This window comes from Ranitomeya imitator, chromosome 9 (assembly GCF_032444005.1).
Source record: "Ranitomeya imitator isolate aRanImi1 chromosome 9, aRanImi1.pri, whole genome shotgun sequence".
In the NCBI taxonomy this organism is placed as follows: Eukaryota; Metazoa; Chordata; class Amphibia; order Anura; family Dendrobatidae; genus Ranitomeya; species Ranitomeya imitator.
The window spans coordinates 3,748,728-3,773,512 of NC_091290.1; the positions used below are offsets into that span (position 1 = coordinate 3,748,728).

A 24,785-nucleotide genomic window follows, 5' to 3' on the forward strand; every position below is an offset into this window, starting at 1 on the left:
CTTAGTACTCGTGGGTGTATGCCATCCGGACCCGGAGATTTATCTCATGAAGTCATGTGACTTCAGAGGTCAGTGATTGGCTGAGAAGCTGCGCTCAGGTGACACTTCTCTCACCAGTTTGCGGTTATTTGTACAATATGTTTTAGTGTCCAAGACCCGGAAAGTTTCCCAGAAGCTGCTACAGCAATCTGGTCATTTTGCCGGTAACCGGCACAACCAGGGCGGCCGCTGCTGCCAACACTCCGCCACCCCAGGGCCAGGGACCCCGCAGATGTGCAGTCACTTCCGGAGCCGGCCAGTTCTCGCAGTGTTTATAGACACAATGTTCCTTCCTCCATAATGTTCCCAGGTAAGGAACACTTCCGGCGCGCTGCGGTCCAAGGTAAGGAACACTTCCGGCGCGCTGCGGTCCAAGGTAAGGAACACTTCCGGCGCGCTGCGGTCCAAGGTAAGGAACACTTCCGGCGCGCTGCGGTCCAAGGTAAGGAACACTTCCGGCGCGATGCGCTCCAAGGTAACTAACGCTTCCGGCGCGCTTTCCGCTTCAAGGTAAGGAACACTTCCGGCGCGCTGCGGTCCACGGTGAGTAACACTTCCGGCGCGCTGCGCTCCAAGGTAACTAACGCTTCCGGCGCGCTTTCCGCTTCAAGGTAAGGAAAACTTCCGGCGCGCTGCGGTCCACGGTAAAGAACACTTCCGGTGTGTCTAGTGGGGGAGTGTCCCTGGTCCTGCCCGGCTTCCGTACTCTTGAGTTGGCCTCAGCTCTTCCACGTCACCGAGAAAGCGAAGCTGCTGAGAGAACCGGGCCGAGAGCAGGTAATGTCCCCGGCGACCATCAGGCTGCTGCCCGGCTGCGCCCTCTGTGCACGGACTCCTGACCAACCCCGAGCCGCCATCACATTCCGAGGGCGAGTGACAGGCTCCGGCCTCAGTCACTGCACTGCGGGGTCCAGGAGTCCGCTACTCCGGTTGTGACTCTGATTATGGCCTGTGCGTTCTACAATGACGACCTTGCCCGTCAGGTGACGTGCTGAGCCCCCCCATCTCCACCAGGTGACCCCCCCCCCCGATCCGTCAGGTGACGTGCTGAGCCCCCCCATCTCCACCAGGTGACCCCCCCCCCCGATCCGTCAGGTGACGTGCTGAGCCCCCCCATCTCCACCAGGTGACCCCCCCCGATCCATCAGCTGTGGTGCTGAGCCCCCCCATCTCCACCAGGTGACCCCCCCCCGATCCATCAGCTGTGGTGCTGAGCCCCCCCATCTCCACCAGGTGACCCCCCCCCCCCGATCCGTCAGGTGACGTGCTGAGCCCCCCCATCTCCACCAGGTGACCCCCCCCCCCCGATCCGTCAGGTGACGTGCTGAGCCCCCCCATCTCCACCAGGTGACCCCCCCCCCCCCCGATCCGTCAGGTGACGTGCTGAGCCCCCCCATCTCCACCAGGTGACCCCCCCCGATCCATCAGCTGTGGTGCTGAGCCCCCCCATCTCCACCAGGTGACCCCCCCCCGATCCATCAGCTGTGGTGCTGAGCCCCCCCATCTCCACCAGGTGACCCCCCCCCCCCCGATCCGTCAGGTGACGAGCTGAGCCCCCCATCTCCACCAGGTGACCCCCCCCCCGATCCGTCAGGTGACGTGCTGAGCCCCCCCATCTCCACCAGGTGACCCCCCCCCCCCCGATCCGTCAGGTGACGTGCTGAGCCCCCCCATCTCCACCAGGTGACCCCCCCCCGATCCGTCAGGTGACGTGCTGAGCCCCCCCATCTCCACCAGGTGACCCCCCCCCCCCGATCCGTCAGGTGACGTGCTGAGCCCCCCCATCTCCACCAGGTGACCCCCCCCCCCCCCGATCCGTCAGGTGACGTGCTGAGCCCCCCCATCTCCACCAGGTGACCCCCCCCCCCCCGATCCGTCAGGTGACGTGCTGAGCCCCCCCATCTCCACCAGGTGACCCCCCCCCCCGATCCGTCAGGTGACGTGCTGAGCCCCCCCATCTCCACCAGGTGACCCCCCCCCCCGATCCGTCAGGTGACGTGCTGAGCCCCCCCATCTCCACCAGGTGACCCCCCCCCCCGATCCGTCAGGTGACGTGCTGAGCCCCCCCATCTCCACCAGGTGACCCCCCCCCCCCGATCCGTCAGGTGACGTGCTGAGCCCCCCCATCTCCACCAGGTGACCCCCCCCCCCCGATCCGTCAGGTGACGTGCTGAGCCCCCCCATCTCCACCAGGTGACCCCCCCCCCCCCCGATCCGTCAGGTGACGTGCTGAGCCCCCCCATCTCCACCAGGTGACCCCCCCCCCCGATCCGTCAGGTGACGTGCTGAGCCCCCCCATCTCCACCAGGTGACCCCCCCCCCCCGATCCGTCAGGTGACGTGCTGAGCCCCCCCATCTCCACCAGGTGACCCCCCCCCCCCGATCCGTCAGGTGACGTGCTGAGCCCCCCCATCTCCACCAGGTGACCCCCCCCCCCCCCCCGATCCGTCAGGTGACGTGCTGAGCCCCCCCATCTCCACCAGGTGACCCCCCCCCCGATCCGTCAGGTGACGTGCTGAGCCCCCCCATCTCCACCAGGTGACCCCCCCGATCCATCAGCTGTGGTGCTGAGCCCCCCCATCTCCACCAGGTGACCCCCCCCCCCCCCCCCCCGATCCTTCAGGTGACGTGCTGAGCCCCCCCATCTCCACCAGGTGACCCCCCCCCCCCCGATCCGTCAGGTGACGTGCTGAGCCCCCCCATCTCCACCAGGTGACCCCCCCCCCCCCCCGATCCTTCAGGTGACGTGCTGAGCCCCCCCATCTCCACCAGGTGACCCCCCCCCCCCCCCCCGATCCGTCAGGTGACGTGCTGAGCCCCCCCATCTCCACCAGGTGACCCCCCCCCCCCGATCCGTCAGGTGACGTGCTGAGCCCCCCCATCTCCACCAGGTGACCCCCCCCCCCCCCGATCCTTCAGGTGACGTGCTGAGCCCCCCCATCTCCACCAGGTGACCCCCCCCCCCCCCGATCCGTCAGGTGACGTGCTGAGCCCCCCCATCTCCACCAGGTGACCCCCCCCCCCCGATCCGTCAGGTGACGTGCTGAGCCCCCCCATCTCCACCAGGTGACCCCCCCCCCCGATCCGTCAGGTGACGTGCTGAGCCCCCCCATCTCCACCAGGTGACCCCCCCGATCCATCAGCTGTGGTGCTGAGCCCCCCCATCTCCACCAGGTGACCCCCCCCCGATCCGTCAGGTGACGAGCTGAGCCCCCCCATCTCCACCAGGTGACCCCCCCCCCGATCCTTCAGGTGACGTGCTGAGCCCCCCCATCTCCACAGGGGGACCCCCCTTCCCCCGATCCGTCAGGTGACATGCTGAGCCCCCCCACCTCTTTGGCTCTCTCTCTTGTCTTTCGCTCTCTTTGACTCCTCGCTCTCTTGTCTTTCTGGCTCCTCGCTCTCTTGTCTTTCAGGCTCCTCGCTCTCTTGTCTTTCTGGCTCCTCGCTCTCTTGTCTTTCTGGCTCCTCGCTCTCTTGTCTTTCTGGCTCCTCGCTCTCTTGTCTTTCTGGCTCCTCGCTCTCTTGTCTTTCTGGCTCCTCGCTCTTGTCTTTCTGGCTCCTCGCTCTCTTGTCTTTCCGGCTCCTCGCTCGCTCTCTTGTCTTTCCGGCTCCTCGCTCGCTCTCTTGTCTTTCCGGCTCCTCGCTCGCTCTCTTGTCTTTCTGGCTCCTCGCTCGCTCGCTCTCTTGTCTCTCTGGCTCCTCGCTCGCTCTCTTGTCTCTCTGGCTCCTCGCTCTCTTGTCTCTCTGGCTCCTCGCTCGCTCTCTTGTCTCTCTGGCTCCTCGCTCTCTTGTCTCTCTGGCTCCTCGCTCGCTCGCTCTCTTGTCTCTCTGGCTCCTCGCTCGCTCGCTCTCTTGTCTCTCTGGCTCCTCGCTCTCTTGTCTCTCTGGCTCCTCGCTCTCTTGTCTCTCTGGCTCCTCGCTCTCTTGTCTCTCTGGCTCCTCGCTCTCTTGTCTCTCTGGCTCCTCGCTCTCTTGTCTCTCTGGCTCCTCGCTCGCTCTCTTGTCTCTCCGGCTCCTCGCTCGCTCGCTCTCTTGTCTCTCCGGCTCCTCGCTCGCTCGCTCTCTTGTCTCTCCGGCTCCTCGCTCGCTCGCTCTCTTGTCTCTCCGGCTCCTCGCTCGCTCTCTTGTCTCTCCGGCTCCTCGCTCGCTCGCTCTCTTGTCTCTCCGGCTCCTCGCTCGCTCGCTCTCTTGTCTCTCCGGCTCCTCGCTCGCTCGCTCTCTTGTCTCTCCGGCTCCTCGCTCGCTCGCTCTCTTGTCTCTCCGGCTCCTCGCTCGCTCTCTTGTCTCTCCGGCTCCTCGCTCGCTCGCTCTCTTGTCTCTCCGGCTCCTCGCTCGCTCGCTCTCTTGTCTCTCCGGCTCCTCGCTCGCTCGCTCTCTTGTCTCTCCGGCTCCTCGCTCGCTCGCTCTCTTGTCTCTCCGGCTCCTCGCTCGCTCGCTCTCTTGTCTCTCCGGCTCCTCGCTCGCTCGCTCTCTTGTCTCTCCGGCTCCTCGCTCGCTCGCTCTCTTGTCTCTCCGGCTCCTCGCTCGCTCTCTTGTCTCTCCGGCTCCTAGCTCGCTCGCTCGCTCTCTTGTCTCTCCGGCTCCTAGCTCGCTCGCTCGCTCTCTTGTCTCTCCGGCTCCTCGCTCGCTCGCTCGCTCTCTTGTCTCTCCGGCTCCTCGCTCGCTCGCTCTCTTGTCTCTCCGGCTCCTCGCTCGCTCGCTCACTCTCTTGTCTCTCCGGCTCCTCGCTCGCTCGCTCACTCTCTTGTCTCTCCGGCTCCTCGCTCGCTCGCTCACTCTCTTGTCTCTCCGGCTCCTCGCTCGCTCGCTCACTCTCTTGTCTCTCCGGCTCCTCGCTCGCTCGCTCACTCTCTTGTCTCTCCGGCTCCTCGCTCGCTCGCTCTCTTGTCTCTCCGGCTCCTCGCTCGCTCGCTCTCTTGTCTCTCCGGCTCCTCGCTCGCTCGCTCTCTTGTCTCTCCGGCTCCTCGCTCGCTCGCTCGCTCTCTTGTCTCTCCGGCTCCTAGCTCGCTCGCTCTCTTGTCTCTCCGGCTCCTCGCTCGCTCGCTCTCTTGTCTCTCCGGCTCCTCGCTCGCTCGCTCGCTCTCTTGTCTCTCCGGCTCCTAGCTCGCTCGCTCGCTCTCTTGTCTCTCCGGCTCCTAGCTCGCTCGCTCGCTCTCTTGTCTCTCCGGCTCCTCGCTCGCTCGCTCTCTTGTCTCTCCGGCTCCTCGCTCGCTCTCTTGTCTCTCCGGCTCCTCGCTCGCTCGCTCTCTTGTCTCTCCGGCTCCTCGCTCGCTCGCTCGCTCTCTTGTCTCTCTGGCTCCTCACCTTTGCTGGTTTTCTTGTTCTCAGGGCCAGAAGCTGCTGCCCGTTTTCCCGTTCGTCTGACGGTGACACCTGGCCGGAGCCATGACGGCCGCAGAGAACGTGTGCTACACCCTCATCAACATCCCCATGGACTCCGAGCCTCCATCGGAGATCACGCTCAAGACTGACCTGGGTAAGAAAATGGCGCCAGTCTTGAGCGCTGTGGCTTAACCTCCGAGTGCCCTCATACGGCGCAGTTGGCCATTTCTCCTTGCCCCTCCCCCACGCTTTCTTCTATAAAGCGCTGTGCCTGGTTCACCCGCAGAGAAAGGAGACGTGAAGTCCAAGACGGAGGCTCTGAAGAAAGTCATCATCATGATCCTGAATGGGGAGAAGCTGCCCGGACTCCTGATGACCATCATCCGCTTCGTGCTGCCGCTGCAGGACCACACCATCAAGAAGCTGCTCCTCGTCTTCTGGGAGATCGTCCCCAAAACGACCCCGGACGGGAAACTGCTGCAGGAGATGATCCTCGTGTGCGATGCCTACAGGAAGGTCCGCGTCTGATGCTGGGGACCGCCAATATGGCCGCCGGCGTGACGCCTCCGGTAGTGACTGCGGTGTGTTTGTCGCCATCTTTTCAGGACCTCCAGCATCCGAACGAGTTCATCCGCGGCTCCACCCTGCGCTTCCTGTGTAAGCTGAAGGAGGCCGAGCTCCTGGAGCCCCTGATGCCGGCGATCCGGGCCTGCCTGGAACATCGGCACAGCTATGTGAGGAGGAACGCCGTGCTGGCCATATACACCATCTACAGGTACCGCACCCTGGCCATGTATACCTTCTACAGGTACCGCACCCTGGCCATGTATACCATCTACAGGTACCGCACCCTGGCCATATACACCATCTACAGGTACCGCGCCCTGGCCATGTATACCTTCTACAGGTACCGCGCCCTGGCCATATACACCATCTACAGGTACCGCACCCTGGCCATATACACCATCTACAGGTACCGCGCCCTGGCCATGTATACACCATCTACAGGTACCGCGCCCTGGCCATATACACCATCTACAGGTACCGCACCCTGGTCATGTATACCATCTACAGGTACCGCACCCTGGCCATGTATACCATCTACAGGTACCGCACCCTGGCCATATACACCATCTACAGGTACCGCACCCTGGCCATATACACCATCTACAGGTACCGCACCCTGGCCATGTATACCATCTACAGGTACCGCACCCTGGCCATATACACCATCTACAGGTACCGCGCCCTGGCCATGTATACACCATCTACAGGTACCGCGCCCTGGCCATATACACCATCTACAGGTACCGCACCCTGGCCATGTATACCATCTACAGGTACCGCACCCTGGCCATATACACCATCTACAGGTACCGCACCCTGGCCATATACACCATCTACAGGTACCGCACCCTGGCCATATACACCATCTACAGGTACCGCGCCCTGGCCATGTATACCATCTACAGGTACCGCGCCCTGGCCATGTATACCATCTACAGGTACCGCACCCTGGCCATATACACCATCTACAGGTACCGCGCCCTGGCCATATACACCATCTACAGGTACCGCACCCTGGCCATGTATACCATCTACAGGTACCGCACCCTGGCCATGTATACCATCTACAGGTACCGCGCCCTGGCCATGTATACCATCTACAGGTACCGCGCCCTGGCCATGTATACCATCTACAGGTACCGCACCCTGGCCATGTATACCTTCTACAGGTACCGCGCCCTGGCCATATACACCATCTACAGGTACCGCGCCCTGGCCGTATACACCATCTACAGGTACCGCGCCCTGGCCATATACACCATCTACAGGTACCGCGCCCTGGCCATATACACCATCTACAGGTACCGCGCCCTGGCCATGTATACCATCTACAGGTACCGCGCCCTGGCCGTATACACCATCTACAGGTACCGCGCCCTGGCCGTATACACCATCTACAGGTACCGCGCCCTGGCCGTATACACCATCTACAGGTACCGCACCCTGGCCATATACACCATCTACAGGTACCGCACCCTGGCCGTATACACCATCTACAGGTACCGCGCCCTGGCCATATACACCATCTACAGGTACCGCGCCCTGGCCATGTATACCATCTACAGGTACCGCGCCCTCCACCATGCCCGGGATCTCTGCTTCAGTGACTGCATCCAGGGTGGAGCTGGCGGCCATGTCCGTTGTGTGAGGCGAAGGGAAGATACAGCTGCTCTGCAGTGGTCGATTTACCAAGTTCTTACTGCCATGGAAAATGGGGGAACACTGGCACAACATTGCTGCAGAAAGATGACCGTAAATTGGCCGATGCGAGCCCAGCAGCCATGGTGACGGCGTGCCTGACCTGATAAGACCCCGCTCCTGGGATAAGAAGCCGCCTGCACGTTGGCGGTTTATCTCACTATTGCCAGGACACTTTCCAATGTTCCATTGTACGTAACGCAGCGCTCCCCTCTTTTCCATGGCGGGAGCGCAGGGCCAGGTTTCTAACCGTACCATTTCCGAGTGCAGTTTCCTTGTATTTTCTAGCTGGCCCTGTACACACTAGTGCAGATGTGCCGCTCAGGCTTTCTAGTGGTGTGTGGCTGGCAGCCTCGTCCTACCTACTGCACGCCCGGCGTCTTTCCCACAATGTCGCCATGTTGTGTCCTGGCTGCCACTAGTCACAAGAGGCGGTATGGATACACGGATATCAGGGGCTCCAGGACCCTCGCCGTCACACACTAATGACATGGCCGCTTGTGCAGGGTCCTGCAAGTCTATTTGCTCGACTGTAATCCAGAGATTTTCTTGCCCCGTGTGGACTTGTTACAGTGTATCAGTGCAGTTAGTGCGATGTGAACATTGTCCTTATCGGCACTGTTACACTGTAACAAACCCTCCACTGTGGCTCAGGCGTCGTCCGTTCTTGTAGACGAGACCCCCTGAGCGGTCTGTGGGGCCATGATTGCAGGGGCAGCACTGCTGGCGGCTCTGTTCACTGATCTGATCCCTCTGATTCATCTTCTCTTCCAGAAACTTTGAACATCTGATTCCGGACGCTCCGGAGCTCATCCACGACTTCCTGGTGAACGAGAAGGACGCCAGCTGCAAGAGGAACGCCTTCATGATGCTGATTCATGCCGACCAGGTACGCAGCCCCTGTGCGGGAGCTGTTATGGGGGCACCGGGGGTCCAGATCACCATCCACAAGCACTGGGATGGAACTGCTGCAGAGGATAAGGGATCAGACAATCTGCACAGTGCCCCTATGACAACACTGATCGCTCCTCTGTGCTGAGGACAGTTCCCCGTGACCTCTGAACTTGTTTCCCCAGGACCGGGCTCTGGATTACCTCAGCACCTGCATCGATCAGGTCCACACCTTCGGTGACATCTTGCAGCTGGTGATTGTGGAGCTCATATACAAGGTGCGTGTTATCCGCCAGCGCTGATCTTAGGCCGACACCTAAAGCCATCACGGGATGTCCGAGTCCTTGGATATTTTACTATTCGCTTAGAAAATGGCAAACTCCTTACCACTCGCCCTACCCATGTCCCACCATCTCCGAGTCCACCGGCGGTGTTTGCATCCTGGTCTGCGTCAGTGACTTGTGACCCCTGCAGCCAATCGGAGGCTGCAGCAGACGCGGCTGTGCGACCTGAGAGCGGTGCGACCTGAGAGCGGAGCGACGCTTGTTACTAAGTTTATCTAGTGTTATTCTGATAGAGACTGGAGAAGGGAATACAAAAGAAAGTCCCACCTCCTCCATGAACGGCGCCACTGCTGCCTGTAGGTTGTGTGTGCCATTACAGGCCATTACAGCTACCATAAGCTGCCATGTTTACTAGTAGCGGACACCATTCATGGCCGCAACCACCCTGGAGATGTGGGGACTAGTGACGGAGGGCGTCCAGTGCGCGCCCTGGAAATGTGGGGACTGTTGACGGAGGGCGTCCAGTGTGCGCCCTGGAAATGTGGGGACTGGTGACGGAGGGCGTCCAGTGTGCGCCCTGGAAATGTGGGGACTGGTGACGGAGGGCGTCCAGTGTGCGCCCTGGAAATGTGGGGACTGTTGAGGGAGAGCGTCCAGTGCGCGCCCTGGAGATGTGTTGACGGAGGGTGTCCAGTGCGTGCCCTGGAGATGTGGGGACTGGTGACGGAGGGCGTCCAGTGCGCGCCCTGGAGATGTGGGGACTGGTGACGGAGGGCGTCCAGTGTGCGCCCTGGAAATGTGGGGACTGGTGACGGAGGGCGTCCAGTGTGCGCCCTGGAAATGTGGGGACTGTTGAGGGAGAGCGTCCAGTGCGCGCCCTGGAAATGTGGGGACTGTTGACGGAGGGTGTCCAGTGCGCGCCCTGGAGATGTGGGGACTGTTGAGGGAGAGCGTCCAGTGCGCGCCCTGGAAATGTGGGGACTGTTGACGGAGGGCGTCCAGTGTGCGCCCTGGAAATGTGGGGACTGTTGAGGGAGAGCGTCCAGTGCGCGCCCTGGAGATGTGGGGACTGGTGACGGAGGGCGTCCAGTGCGCGCCCTGGAGATGTGAGGACTGGTGACGGAGGGCGTCCAGTGCGCGCCCTGGAGATGTGAGGACTGGTGACGGAGGGCGTCCAGTGCGCGCCCTGGAGATGTGGTGACGGAGGGCGTCCAGTGTGCGCCCTGGAGATGCGGGGACTGGTGACGGAGGGCGTCCAGTGTGCGCCCTGGAGATGTGGGGACCGGTGACGGAGGGCGTCCAGTGCGCGCCCTGGAGATGTGAGGACTGGTGACGGAGGGCGTCCAGTGCGCGCCCTGGAGATGTGGGGACCGGTGACGGAGGGCGTCCAGTGCACGCCCTGGAGATGTGGGGACTAGTGACGGAGGGCGTCCAGTGCGCGCCCTGGAGATGTGGGGACCGGTGACGGAGGGCGTCCAGTGCGCGCCCTGGAGATGTGGTGACGGAGGGCGTCCAGTGCGCGCCCTGGAGATGTGAGGACTGGTGACGGAGGGCGTCCAGTGCGCGCCCTGGAGATGTGGTGATGGAGGGCGTCCAGTGCGCGCCCCGGAGATGTGGGGACCGGTGACGGAGGGCGTCCAGTGCGCGCCCTGGAGATGTGAGGACTGGTGACGGAGGGCGTCCAGTGCGCGCCCTGGAGATGTGGGGACCGGTGACGGAGGGCGTCCAGTGCGCGCCCTGGAGATGTGGTGACGGAGGGCGTTCAGTGCACGCCCTGGAGATGTGGGGACCGGTGACGGAGGGCGTCCAGTGCGCGCCCTGGAGATGTGGGGACCGGTGACGGAGGGCGTCCAGTGCGCGCCCTGGAGATGTGGGGACCGGTGACGGAGGGCGTCCAGTGCGCGCCCTGGAGATGTGGGGACCGGTGACGGAGGGCGTCCAGTGCGTGCCCTGGAGATGTGGGGACCGGTGACGGAGGGCGTCCAGTGCGCGCCCTGGAGATGTGGTGACGGAGGGCGTCCAGTGCACGCCCTGGAGATGTGGGGACTAGTGACGGAGGGCGTCCAGTGCGCGCCCTGGAGATGTGGTGACGGAGGGCGTCCAGTGCGCGCCCTGGAGATGTGGTGACGGAGGGCGTCCAGTGCGCGCCCTGGAGATGTGGGGACTAGTGACGGAGGGCGTCCAGTGCGCGCCCTGGAGATGTGAGGACTGGTGACGGAGGGCGTCCAGTGCACGCCCTGGAGATGTGGTGACGGAGGGCGTCCAGTGCACGCCCTGGAGATGTGGGGACTAGTGACGGAGGGCGTCCAGTGCGCGCCCTGGAGATGTGAGGACTAGTGACGGAGGGCGTCCAGTGCACGCCCTGGAGATGTGGTGACGGAGGGCGTCTAGTGCGCGCCCTGGAGATGTGAGGACTGGTGACGGAGGGCGTCTAGTGCGCGCCCTGGAGATGTGGTGACGGAGGGCGTCCAGTGCGCGCCCTGGAGATGTGGGGACCGGTGACGGAGGGCGTCCAGTGTGTGCCCTGGAGATGTGAGGACCGGTGACGGAGGGCGTCCAGTGCGCGCCCTGGAGATGTGGTGACGGAGGGCGTCCAGTGCGCGCCCTGGAGATGTGGGGACCGGTGACGGAGGGCGTCCAGTGCGCGCCCTGGAGATGTGAGGACTGGTGACGGAGGGCGTCCAGTGCGCGCCCTGGAGATGCGGGGACTGGTGACGGAGGGCGTCCAGTGTGCGCCCTGGAGATGTGGGGACCGGTGACGGAGGGCGTCCAGTGCGCGCCCTGGAGATGTGGTGACGGGTGCTCTGGTCTTCGATGGATCTGGTGTACGCACATGCGCTTCTCCTGTAATCCCAGGTCTGTGTTTGGCAGGTGTGTCACGCCAACCCCTCCGAGAGAGCGCGCTTCATTCGATGTATCTACAACCTACTGCAGTCCTCCAGCCCAGCTGTGAAGTATGAAGCTGCTGGGACCCTCGTCACTCTGTCCAGCGCTCCTACCGCCATCAAGGTGCGTGAGCCATAAGCCTCACACGTCCTTATGTGTCCTCCCACCCGTGTGTTGCTCTCTCCGTGTTCTCTCACCCGTGTGTATGTTGCTCTCTCCGTGTTCTCTCACCCGTGTGTATGTTGCTCTCTCCGTGTTCTCTCACCCGTGTGTGTGTTGCTCTCTCCGTGTCCTCCCACCCGTGTGTGTTCTCACCTGTGTGTTGCTCTCTGTGTTCTCTCCCCCGTGTGTGTTGCTCTCTCCGTGTTCTCTCACCCGTGTGTGTTCTCACCTGTGTGTTGCTCTCTGTGTTCTCACCTGTGTGTTGCTCTCTGTGTTCTCTCCCCCGTGTGTGTTGCTCTCTCCGTGTTCTCTCACCCGTGTGTTGCTCTCTCCGTGTTCTCTCACCCGTGTGTGTTGCTCTCTCCGTGTTCTCTCACCCGTGTGTGTTCTCACCTGTGTGTTGCTCTCTGTGTTCTCACCTGTGTGTTGCTCTCTGTGTTCTCTCCCCCGTGTGTGTTGCTCTCTCCGTGTTCTCTCACCCGTGTGTTGCTCTCTTCGTGTTCTCTCACCCGTGTGTGTTGCTCTCTCCGTGTTCTCTCACCCGTGTGTTGCTCTCTTCGTGTTCTCTCACCCGTGTGTGTTCTTCTCTTCGTGTTCTCTCACCCGTGTGTGTTGCTCTCTTCGTGTCCTCCCACGTGTGTTGCTCTCTCCGTGTTCTCTCACCCGTGTGTGTTGCTCTCTCCGTGTTCTCTCACCCGTGTGTGTTGCTCTCTCCGTGTTCTGTCACCCGTGTGTGTTGCTCTCTCCGTGTTCTCTCACCCGTGTGTGTTGCTCTCTCCGTGTTCTCTCACCCGTGTGTGTTGCTCTCTCCGTGTTCTCTCACCCGTGTGTGTTCTTCTCTTCGTGTTCTCTCACCCGTGTGTGTTGCTCTCTTCGTGTCCTCCCACGTGTGTGTGTTGCTCTCTCCGTGTTCTCTCACCCGTGTGTGTTGCTCTCTTCGTGTCCTCCCACGTGTGTGTGTTGCTCTCTCCGTGTTCTCTCACCCGTGTGTGTGTTGCTCTCTCCGTGTCCTCCCACCCGTGTGTGTTCTCACCTGTGTATTGCTCTCTGTGTTCTCTCCCCCGTGTGTGTTGCTCTCTTCGTGTTCTCACCCGTGTGTGTTGCTCTCTTCGTGTTCTCACCCGTGTGTGTTGCTCTCTTCGTGTTCTCTCACCCGTGTGTGTTGCTCTCTTCGTGTTCTCACCCGTGTGTGTTGCTCTCTTCGTGTTCTCACCCGTGTGTGTTGCTCTCTTCGTGTTCTCACCCGTGTGTGTTGCTCTCTTCGTGTTCTCTCACCCGTGTGTGTTGCTCTCTTCGTGTTCTCTCACCCGTGTGTGTTGCTCTCTCTGTGTTCTCTCACCCGTGTGTGTTGCTCTCTCCGTGTTCTGTCACCCGTGTGTGTTGCTCTCTCCGTGTTCTCTCACCCGTGTGTGTTGCTCTCTCCGTGTTCTCTCACCCGTGTGTGTTCTTCTCGTCGTGTCCTCACCCGTGTGTGTTGCTCTCTCCGTGTCCTCACCCGTGTGTGTTGCTCTCTTCGTGTCCTCACCCATGGCTGTTTTCCGTGTTCCTCGTGTCCAGGCCGCGGCTCAGTGCTACATCGACCTGATCATTAAAGAGAGTGACAACAATGTGAAGCTGATCGTCCTGGATCGCCTGATCGAGCTGAAGGACCACCCATCTCACGAGCGCGTCCTGCAGGTACTCATGTCCTAATCTTCGCCTTCCACAATTTTCCATTACATTCTGCTTTATTCCTTCAATGTTCCAAGCTGTTAGCTGCAGTGAACAGTGGCATCATGCCCCCCCCCCCCCCACCCCGGGAGCATCGTCCCCCCCAAGGCAGCATTGTCCTCCTATGTGTCCGGCGGCTCTTGGAAACAGTGTGGTAATGAAGCCCGGAGTAACGTGTTGTATTTTCTGACTCTTGATCTTCCACTCCTCGTCTTCTCCCTCTTCATCTCCAGGATTTGGTCATGGACATCCTGAGGGTCCTCGGCACCCCGGACCTCGAAGTGCGCAAGAAAACTCTGCAGCTCGCACTTGATCTGGTGTCCTCCAGGAATGTGGAAGAGGTAAGAGGGGCGACACCTGGGGGGGGGGGGGGGTCGTGGGCGACACCTGGGGGGGGGGGGGTCGTGGGCGACACCTGGGGGGGGGGGGTCGTGGGCGACACCTGCGGGGGGGGTCGTGGGCGACACCTGGGGGGGGTCGTGGGCGACACCTGGGGGGGTCAAGGGGCGACACCTGGCGTCCGTAGATTAACTATGCGTCCTGTCATTGTAGCTGGTGATCGTCCTGAAGAAGGAGGTGATAAAGACCAACAATGTGACAGAGCACGAGGACACGGACAAGTACCGGCAGCTGCTCGTCCGGACGCTCCACTCCTGCAGCGTTCGCTTCCCAGACATGGCCGCCAACGTCATCCCGGTGGTGAGTCTAGAGAAATGTGCTGCGTTTTACCTGATGGCAGTCATCTTTCTGGGCCATTCTGCTAATCCGGAAACTGATAATCCGGCCACCATCAGGTTTCTAGTTTTGCTGATGCCGCGGTTTCATTATTGCGCCGTCTTGTGCCTGCAGCTCATGGAGTTCCTCAGTGACAGTAACGAGGCGGCAGCTGCCGACGTCCTGGAGTTTGTGCGAGAAGCCGTTCAGAGGTTCGATAACCTGAGAACTCTCATCGTGGAGAAGATGCTGGAGGTTTTCCACTCTATCAAGTCTGTGAAGTGAGTATGGGCGCTGTGGCCGGCACCCTCTGATACTCCTGTGTCATCTAATGTCCATGACGAGTGAGGTCTGTATACGCACGGGATCGTGTCACCTGACAATATTACAACATGGACACTAAATGTGGGATAAAACCGCCATACTTTACACTGCTGGAAGCTAGTTGTTGAGCTCCTGGGAGCAGAGTGTGTGTGTGTGCGTGTGTACATGGTGCGTGTGTTGGGGATCGAGTTCCCGCCTCGGCACAGGGGGAGTCTCGAACCATCTCCTCTGCGGTCTCCCATTCTTCTCTAGCTGCAGTGGAGCCTGCTCAGCAGAGACATCGCTCCCAGTGTCTGGCTCAGCCTGATACGGTGCGGATGGCTTCTGCTGCTTTCCCAGGCTTAGCCATTGTAACCAGTACTGGACAGCGGCGAGCAGACGTCTCTGGGACTAAGTCCTGCTTTTCTCCTTCTGAGCATGCTCAAGGTAAGATCTCACATTGGAGGACGGGGGTCACATGCTCAGGTACTGCAGCAGCTCCCATTGGTCCTCCAGGAAGGTCCTGAAGTTGCTGCAGCTATAAAAGGTTAGCATGGCCGCACAGCTATGCGCTAGGATCAGCTTATGTCATGAGCTTTTGCTATTCAGTGGTCTTGTCTGCTTGTGGTCAGGGTCCGGCTGAAATAAGCCACTAGAATACCGGCACCTCCGGTGAGGAGTTTGTATGGTGAATTCAGAGCTGGCGTAAAACCATTAGAATTCCGGCTCCACCGGAGAGGAGGTGTTTGTGTGCTTGCTACTCCCTGACCACTGATTGCTTTTGCTCTGTTAGGCAGCTGTGTTCCCCTGTGACGCTAACAGGGCACAGCGCTTTCCCTTCTGTGCAACTCTGAGAAGTAACAGAGTTCACTTATACCGCCATATTGTGCTGCCATTTGCCAGCAGCAGGTTCGTCTCCTGCTCGGTGGACCCCGGGCTGCGAACGCACCAATAATTATATCTAAATATACTCGGTGCGTTCCGCCAGCCTTAACAGTGTGTGTGCCTGTACATGGTGTGTGTGTGCCTGTACACGATGTAACTGGGTCTACCAAGCTGGGGTGCCTCTTTCAGTACCACCCCGTGTTTCAGGAGGTCCACTCTGCTTTGGCTGGAGTCTGAATGAAGGACGCTGGCTGGAATTGCTTGGTTACATGGGCGCGTATAAAAGATCACTTCTTCTCCATGTATTTCCAGTCTGACAACACTTTACTCACAGGACACAGAATATATCACACAGATATACAGGGCAGGCCGATAGAAAAGCAGCAGGCCAGACATACATTACAATAGCCGCAGGTGGCCGGAGCCTGCCGATATTTACTGTGGGAATTACAAAGGTGGGGGAGGACAAAAGGGGAATATTGTGTCCCCTCTGCCCAGGGGCGCAGCCTGTGGACTGATGCATTAGGGACATGCATCTCACATGGAACCTATTATACATACATATCACTGCACAACATATTCTGGGTGCTGAGTGGTTCCTTAACACGTAACACACTGTGTGTGTGTACAAGGTGTGCGCGTGTGTACATGGTGTGTGTGGGGAGTGCTGGGGAAATGTGCTCATTTATAGTGGAGTAATGAAATAGCGGGGGCTGCTCCAGTTATTCGGAGGACCCCTCTGTGACATCCATACACCCCCATAGAGCAGGGCATGCTGGGAATACAGCGCCTCTTGCCTTGCAGGATTTACCGCGGAGCGCTGTGGATTCTGGGAGAATATTGCAGCACTAAAGACGACATCCAGAGCGTGATGACGGAAGTGCGCCGGTCCCTGGGAGAGGTGAGTGCCGCTGACCATGACGGCTTCGCGTAGGAGGTGAGGAAGAGGCTTCACTCCGTCCCCGCTCTCCTCCAGGTCCCAATCGTAGAGACAGAGATAAAGAAGGAGTCCGGAGAACTGAAGCCAGAGGAGGAGGTGACGGTCGGCCCCAGTCAGAAGCTGGTGACGGAGATGGGCACGTATGCCACCCAGAGCGCGCTCAGCAGCTCCCGCCCCGCCAAGAAGGAGGAGGAGAGGTCAGAGACACTTGCTGCCGAGCAGCTGTGGGACTTCGTGTTTTATATCCTCTACTCACATCCAGAGCTGCACCCACAGCTCTGCAGACACCGCTCACGGTCGGGGTTGGGTTAGGATTTCATTGGTGTGGTTACAGCTGGTACTCCAGAGCAGCGCTCGCTATACTGCTGAGCATGATGGGATCTGTCAGTTGGCGTTAATTGCATGGATACTGGTGTTGACCCTTATTCCGCTGCCTCCGCAGGCCGCCTCTCCGTGGATTTCTGCTGGACGGAGATTTCTTTGTTGCAGCGTCTCTCGCCACCACCCTGACCAAGATCGCGCTGCGCTACGTGGCGCTGGTTCCAGAGAAGAAGAAGCAAAACGTAAGTGGAATCTGCAGCAAATGTGTCCAGCATTCATTCACCGACAGCAAGCAGAGGCGGTGAGCGACACCGCGAGATTCATATAGGGCGTGCCATCATCCTCAGGCTGCAGGATGATGAGGGTGGTGGTGGGCTGCACAGCCCTGACCGGCCTCTGCTGCCGCTTTCCGGCCTCTGCTGCCGCTTTCCGCCCTCTGTTGCCCTGACCAGCCTCTGCTGCCGCTTTCCGCCCTCTGTGGCCCTGACCGCCCTCTGTGGCCCTGACCGCCCTCTGTGGCCCTGACCGCCCTCTGTGGCCCTGACCACCCTCTGTGGCCCTGACCGCCCTCTGTGGCCCAGACCGCCCTCTGTGGCCCTGACCGCCCTCTGTGGCCCTGACCGCCCTCTGTGGCCCTGACCGCCCTCTGTGGCCCTGACCGCCCTCTGTGGCCCTGACCGCCCTCTGTGGCCCTGACCGCCCTCTGTGGCCCTGACCGCCCTCTGAGGCCCTGACCGCCCTCTGCCGCCCTGACCGCCCTCTGCCGCCCTGACCGCCCTCTGTTGCCCTGACCGCCCTCTGCCGCCCTGACCGCCCTATGTTGCCCTGACCGCCCTCTGCCGCCCTGACCGCCCTCTGTTGCCCTGACCGCCCTCTGTTGCCCTGACCGCCCTCTGTTGCCCTGACCGCCCTCTGCCGCCCTGACCGCCCTCTGCCGCCCTGACCGCCCTCTGCCGCCCTGACCGCCCTCTGCCGCCCTGACCGCCCTCTGCCGCCCTGACCGCCCTCTGCCGCCCTGACCGCCCTCTGCCGCCCTGACCGCCCTCTGTTGCCCTGACCGCCCTCTGCCGCCCTGACCGCCCTCTGTTGCCCTGACCGCCCTCTGCCGCCCTGACCGCCCTCTGTTGCCCTGACCGCCCTCTGCCGCCCTGACCGCCCTCTGTTGCCCTGACCGCCCTCTGCCGCCCTGACCGCCCTCTGTTGCCCTGACCGCCCTCTGTTGCCCTGACCGCCCTCTGTTGCCCTGACCGCCCTCTGTTGCCCTGACCGCCCTCTGTTGCCCTGACCGCCCTCTGTTGCCCTGACCGCCCTCTGTTGCCCTGACCGCCCTCTGTTGCCCTGACCGCCCTCTGTTGCCCTGACCGCCCTCTGTTGCCCTGACCGCCCTCTGCCGCCCTGACCGCCCTCTGTTGCCCTGACCGCCCTCTGCCGCCCTGACCGCCCTCTGTTGCCCTGACCGCCCTCTGCCGCCCTGACCGCCCTCTGCCGCCCTGACCGCCCTCTGTTGCCCTGACCGCCCTCTGCCGCCCTGACCGCCCTCTGCCGCCCTGACCGCCCTCTGTTGCCGTCTCTGCAGTCCTTCGTGGCGGAGTCCATGCTTCTCATGGCGACCATTCTGCACCTGGGCAAGTCCTCTCTCCCCAAGAAGCCGATCACGGACGATGATGTGGACCGCATCTCCCTGTGTCTGAAGGTTTTGTCCGAGTGCTCGCCGCTGATGAACGACATCTTCAACAAGGAGTGCCGCCTGTCGCTGTCACACATGCTGTCCGCCAAGCTGGAGGAGGAGAAGCTGTCGCAGAAGGTGAGGCTGCTGCCGCCGGCCTCCTCCATGGAGGTGCCCGATCTAACTGAGCGTCCTCTCCTCCCAGAAAGAGTCCGAGAAACGCAACGTGACGGTTCAGGCCGACGACCACATCTCCTTCATGCAGCTGACCGCCAAGAACGAGATGTCGTCCAAGGAGGATCAGTTCCAGCTAAGTCTCCTGGCCGCGATGGGAACCACGCAGAGGAAGGAGGCGGCCGACCCGCTGGCATCAAAGCTGAACAAGGTGCCGACCGCGGGAGCCTGACAGCCGCGCATGTGTACAGGCAGGGTGTCAGCAGTGGGGGGCGGGGCTGGAGTATAAGGGGTGTGGTCTCATCATTATATCAGTGATGTCATCACCGGGGCGGGGCTGATAACCTCTCACGTATACAGGCAGGCTGTCAGCAGTGGGGGGCAGGGCTGGAGTATAAGGGGTGTGGTGTTATTATATCAGTGATGTCATCACCGGGGGCGGGGCATACGAGATGTGGTGTCATATCAGTGATGTCATCAACGGGGGCGGGGCTGATAACCTCTCACGTATACAGGCAGGCTGTCAGCAGTGATAGATGGGGGCGGGGCTGGAGTATAAGGGGTGTGGTCTCATACCAGGGATGTCATCACTGGGGGCGGGGCTGGGGTATAAGGGGCGTGGTCTCGTGAGTGATGTCATCACTGGGGGCGGGGCTGACAGCCTCTCGCGTATACAGGCAGGGTGTCAGCCGGTAGTGGAGGCGCGGTGGTTGCGGTGAGGCGGTGGATGAGCCCTTCTCTCTGCTCCGGTGCAGGTGACTCAGCTGACGGGGTTCTCGGATCCGGTGTACGCCGAGGCCTATGTGCACGTGAACCAGTATGACATCGTGCTGGATGTGTTGGTCGTCAATCAGACCAGTGACACTCTGCAGAACTGCACGCTGGAGCTCGCCACGCTGGGTAAGACTGTGCAGAGCTGATGTGACGCTTCTTTGTCTTTTTCCTGCTCTAATGTTATTTCTGCGATTTCCTAGAATACTTTGTGTCTAGTTTCTCTGTCCAGTTCTTTGTTTGTTGGTGAATTGTAAAATCTTTCCATTTATATCATTATTCAGTTCTGAGTTGGGAGGGGGGGGCGCTGGGCTGGGGGGGTTGGGGCATGGGAGGGGGGGGGCGCTGGGCTGGGGGGGTTGGGGCATGGGAGGGGGGGGGCGCTGGGCTGGGGCTGCCGGGTGTGTGTCTGGGGGTCTCTGTGACTTGATAACCTGTGATCTGTGCTATTTCAGGAGGGGCTGATCTTTCCATCTGCGGGGGAGCTGCGCCAGCTGCGCTCGGACACGATAATAACCGTTGTGACTTCTGTCATTAATTTCAGGGGATCTGAAGCTGGTAGAGAAGCCGTCGCCCCTCACACTCGCCCCACACGACTTTGCAAACATCAAAGCGAATGTGAAAGTCGCCTCAACAGAGAACGGGATCATATTTGGAAACATCGGTGAGATCCTGTATAATGCGCTGTCATTCACTGACCACAGGGGGCGCCGATGTCTTTGTGCCGCTGTTTCCCTTTTTCTTCACTGTAATGTCGGCCTTCCATGTGCTGATGATGATCTGAACTAGCAGAGCTGCAGTGTAAAGCATGGAGGGGGCAGATGTGACTGCTGTGTAGACGCTCTGCGTGTAGACGCTCTGCGTGCAGACGCTCTGCGTGTAGACGCTCTGCGTGTAGACGCTCTGCGGTGACCGGAGCTTTCTGTCTGCAGTGTACGATGTGTCCGGCGCAGCGAGTGACAGGAACTGCGTGGTCCTCAGCGACATCCACATCGACATCATGGATTACATCCAGCCGGCCGGCTGCACGGACACAGAGTTCAGGCAGATGTGGGCCGAGTTTGAGTGGGAGAACAAGGTGAGCGCTTTGTGATGGAGGGGAAGGTGCTCCCCCCCCCCCCCCGAGTGCTCCGGCTGGCTCCCTGCCCCCCCCCCCCCCCCCCCCCCCCCAGAGTGCTCCTGCTTTCTCCACGCCCCCCCCAGAGTGCTCTGGCTGGCTCCCTGCCCCTCCCCCCCAGAGTGCTCCGGCTGGCTCCCCAAGAGTTCTCCGGCTGGCTCCTGGCCCCCCCAGAGTGCTCCTGCTGGCTCCATGCCCCCCCAGAGTGCTCCAGCTGGCTCCTCGCCCCCCCCCCCCCAGAGTGCTCCTGCTGGCTCCTCGCCCCCCCCCCAGAGTGCTCCGGCTGGCTCCTCGCGCACCACTAGAGTGCTCCTGCTGGCTCCTCGCCCCCCCCCCCCCCAGAGTGCTCCTGCTGGCTCCACGCCCCCCCCCCCCCCCAGAGTGCTCCTGCTTTCTCCACGCCCCCCCCAGAGTGCTCTGGCTGGCTCCCTGCCCCTCCCCCCCAGAGTGCTCCGGCTGGCTCCCTGCCCCCCCCCCCCCCCCCCAGAGTGCTCCTGCTTTCTCCACGCCCCCCCCAGAGTGCTCTGGCTGGCTCCCTGCCCCTCCCCCCCAGAGTGCTCCGGCTGGCTCCCCAAGAGTTCTCCGGCTGGCTCCTGGCCCCCCCAGAGTGCTCCTGCTGGCTCCACGCCCCCCCAGAGTGCTCCAGCTGGCTCCTCGCCCCCCCCCCCCCGAGTGCTCCTGCTGGCTCCTCGCCCCCCCCCCAGAGTGCTCCTGCTGGCTCCTCGCCCCCCCCCCAGAGTGCTCCGGCTGGCTCCTCGCGCACCACTAGAGTGCTCCTGCTGGCTCCTCGCCCCCCCCCCCCCAGAGTGCTCCTGCTGGCTCCACGCCCCCCCCCCCCCCCAGAGTGCTCCTGCTTTCTCCACGCCCCCCCCAGAGTGCTCTGGCTGGCTCCCTGCCCCTCCCCCCCAGAGTGCTCCGGCTGGCTCCCTGCCCCCCCCCCCCCCCCCCCAGAGTGCTCCTGCTTTCTCCACGCCCCCCCCAGAGTGCTCTGGCTGGCTCCCTGCCCCTCCCCCCCGAGTGCTCCGGCTGGCTCCCTGCCCCCCCCCCCAGAGTGCTCCTGCTTTCTCCACGCCCCCCCCAGAGTGCTCTGGCTGGCTCCCTGCCCCCCCCCCCAGAGTGCTCCGGCTGGCCCCCCCAGAGTGCTCCTGCTGGCTCCACGCCCCCCCAGAGTGCTCCTGCTGGCTCCACGCCCCCCCAGAGTGCTCCAGCTGGCTCCTCGCCCCCCCCCCCAGAGTGCTCCAGCTGGCTCCTCGCCCCCCCCCCCCAGAGTGCTCCTGCTGGCTCCTCGCCCCCCCCCCCAGAGTACTCCGGCTGGCTCCTCGCGCACCACTAGAGTGCTCCTGCTGGCTCCTCGCCCCCCCCCCCCAGAGTGCTCCTGCTGGCTCCACGCCCCCCCCCCCAGAGTGCTCCGGCTGGCTCCTCGCCCCCCCCAGAGTGCTCCGGCTGGCTCCTCGCCCCCCCCAGAGTGCTCCTGCTGGCTCCACGCCCCCCCCAGGGTGCTCCGGCTGGCTCCACGCCCCCCCAGAGTGCTCCTGCTGGCTCCACGCCCCCCCAGAGTGCTCCTGCTGGCTCCACGCCCCCCCAGAGTGCTCCAGCTGGCTCCTCGCCCCCCCCCCCAGAGTGCTCCTGCTGGCTCCTCGCCCCCCCCCCCCAGAGTACTCCGGCTGGCTCCTCGCGCACCACTAGAGTGCTCCTGCTGGCTCCTCGCCCCCCCCCCCCAGAGTGCTCCTGCTGGCTCCACGCCCCCCCCCCCCAGAGTGCTCCGGCTGGCTCCTCGCCCCCCCCAGAGTGCTCCGGCTGGCTCCTCGCCCCCCCCAGAGTGCTCCTGCTGGCTCCACGCCCCCCCCAGGGTGCTCCGGCTGGCTCCTCGCCCCCCCCAGAGTGCTCCCGCTGGCTCCTCGCCCCCCCCAGAGTGCTCCCGCTGGCTCCTCGCCCCCCCCAGAGTGCTCCCGCTGGCTCCTCGCCCCCCCCAGAGTGCTCCGGCTGGCTCCTCGCCCCCCCCCAGAGTGCTCCGGCTGGCTCCTCGCCCCCCCAGAGTGCTCCGGCTGGCTCCTCGCCCCCCCAGAGTGCTCCCGCTGGCTCCTCGCCCCCCCCCCAGAGTGCTCCCGCTGGCTCCTCGCCCCCCCCAGAGTGCTCCCGCTGGCTCCTCGCCCCCCCCAGAGTGCTCCCGCTGGCTCCTCGCCCCCCCCAGAGTGCTCCCGCTGGCTCCTCGCCCCCCCCAGAGTGCTCCCGCTGGCTCCTCGCCCCCCCCCAGAGTGCTCCCGCTGGCTCCTCGCCCCCCCCCAGAGTGCTCCCGCTGGCTCCTCGCCCCCCCCCAGAGTGCTCCGGCTGGCTCCTTGCCCCCCCCCAGAGTGCTCCGGCTGGCTCCTCGCCCCCCCAGAGTGCTCCCGCTGGCTCCTGGCCCCCCCAGAGTGCTCCCGCTGGCTCCACGCCCCCCCAGAGTGCTCCAGCTGGCTCCTCGCGCACCACTAGAGTGCTCCTGCTGGCTCCTCGCCCCCCCCCCCCCCCAGAGTGCTCCTGCTGGCTCCTCGCCCCCCCCCCCCCAGAGTGCTCCGGCTGGCTCCTCGCGCACCACTAGAGTGCTCCTGCTGGCTCCTCGCCCCCCCCCCCCCAGAGTGCTCCTGCTGGCTCCACGCCCCCCCCCCCCCCAGAGTGCTCCGGCTGGCTCCTCGCCCCCCCCAGAGTGCTCCGGCTGGCTCCTCGCCCCCCCCAGAGTGCTCCTGCTGGCTCCACGCCCCCCCCAGAGTGCTCCGGCTGGCTCCTCGCCCCCCCCAGAGTGCTCCGGCTGGCTCCTCGCCCCCCCCAGAGTGCTCCCGCTGGCTCCTCGCCCCCCCAGAGTGCTCCGGCTGGCTCCTCGCCCCCCCCCAGAGTGCTCCGGCTGGCTCCTCGCCCCCCCCAGAGTGCTCCCGCTGGCTCCTCGCTCCCCCCAGAGTGCTCCGGCTGGCTCCTCGCCCCCCCAGAGTGCTCCGGCTGGCTCCTCGCCCCCCCCAGAATGCTCCCGCTGGCTCCTCGCCCCCCCAGAGTGCTCCCGCTGGCTCCTCGCCCCCCCCAGAGTGCTCCGGCTGGCTCCTCGCCCCCCCCAGAGTGCTCCCGCTGGCTCCTCGCCCCCCCCAGAGTGCTCCCGCTGGCTCCTCGCCCCCCCCCAGAGTGCTCCGGCTGGCTCCTCGCCCCCCCCAGAGTGCTCCGGCTGGCTCCTCGCCCCCCCCCAGAGTGCTCCCGCTGGCTCCTCGCCCCCCCAGAGTGCTCCGCTGACTTCTGTCTCCATCCAGGTCACCGTTAACACCAACATTATCGACCTTAACGAATATCTGCATCACATCTTGGGCTCCACAAACATGAAGTGTCTGACACCGGAGAAGGTGAGTGCCAGGCAACAAATGCTGCTCCAAGAAAAGAAAAGAAAACAGTGCGGCACTCACCCTTATTATTTGAAGCTCCACACTCCACCTCCGCACCCTCTCGTTGACCTGATGTCCTAATGGATGTTTTATACATTTTTCTCCAATAAAGAGCACGATTTCACAGCTTCAAATAATAAGGGTGAGTGCCGCACTGTTTTCTTTTCTTGTTTCATCGTATTTACTCTGGATTGCCTATCAGTGCTGAGCACCGTATACCCAGAACATACGTGCCACCTGCGTATTTTTCGGATGTTCTTTAAGGAGTGTATGTCCATATTGATTTGTGCTTCTCTAGTGCCGTCCATTGCTCATTCTGTGTGTTGGTTGTACCAAATGCTGCTCCGCCTGCAGATCAGCGGCCCTGTGACCCCGAGTCGTCACCCGCTGCAGCCGTCCTCCGCGCTCTCAGACTCGCTGGGAAATCCTGTTGTGATTGATGTGATCTCTCCCGTCAGGCGCTGTCTGGTTACTGCGGGTTCATGGCGGCCAATCTCTACGCTCGCTCCATATTTGGGGAGGATGCACTCGCCAATGTCAGCATTGAGAAGCCGATCCACCTGGGCCCCGACGCTCCAGTGACGGGACACATACGGATCAGAGCCAAGAGCCAGGTGAGAGGCCGCCCGCTGCATACCGCCCTGTGCGCGCGGCCAGCGTCTAGTAATGTCTGCTCTCTCCCGCAGGGCATGGCGCTGAGTCTCGGGGACAAGATCAACCTGTCTCAAAAGAAGCCCACGGTATAGAGACCCTCGCCCCACCCCGGGCCCCTCCCTCTGCGTGCGTCGTCACTCCCAGGATCTGCAGCCGATGGCCGATCTCTGGATCCAGTCCATCAATATAATTTTATTTCTTCTGTTCATTTACCAGATATGAAGCCGCAACGTGGTTATGTCCGCGCTTCTGCTCCGACAATAAATGTTTCTTTTGATTA

The 24,785-nt window shown here is 62.5% G+C and overlaps 2 protein-coding genes across 2 annotated transcripts; one reads left to right on the forward strand and one right to left on the reverse strand.

The window, feature by feature from the left end:
• Nucleotides 1-684: 684 nt before the first annotated feature.
• Nucleotides 685-24,785, forward strand: COPB1 (COPI coat complex subunit beta 1). The gene is made up of 22 exons (XM_069739736.1): nucleotides 685-816; nucleotides 5,371-5,518; nucleotides 5,651-5,880; nucleotides 5,970-6,139; nucleotides 8,404-8,518; nucleotides 8,706-8,798; nucleotides 11,676-11,813; nucleotides 13,410-13,529; nucleotides 13,796-13,903; nucleotides 14,115-14,261; nucleotides 14,412-14,557; nucleotides 16,269-16,365; nucleotides 16,441-16,601; nucleotides 16,847-16,967; nucleotides 18,302-18,529; nucleotides 18,597-18,776; nucleotides 19,321-19,465; nucleotides 19,881-20,000; nucleotides 20,269-20,414; nucleotides 23,723-23,812; nucleotides 24,310-24,465; nucleotides 24,538-24,785. The coding sequence occupies exons 2-22, from the start codon at nucleotides 5,428-5,430 to the stop codon at nucleotides 24,595-24,597; spliced, it is 2,862 nt and encodes a 953-aa protein (XP_069595837.1). The 5' UTR covers nucleotides 685-816; nucleotides 5,371-5,427; the 3' UTR covers nucleotides 24,598-24,785.
• Nucleotides 3,346-5,429, reverse strand: LOC138649492 (trichohyalin-like). Its single transcript, XM_069739966.1, has 3 exons — nucleotides 5,416-5,429; nucleotides 4,479-5,359; nucleotides 3,346-4,385 (listed from the first exon to the last, which is right to left on the reverse strand). Exons 1-3 carry the CDS (start codon nucleotides 5,427-5,429, stop codon nucleotides 3,346-3,348), a joined length of 1,935 nt encoding a protein of 644 aa, XP_069596067.1.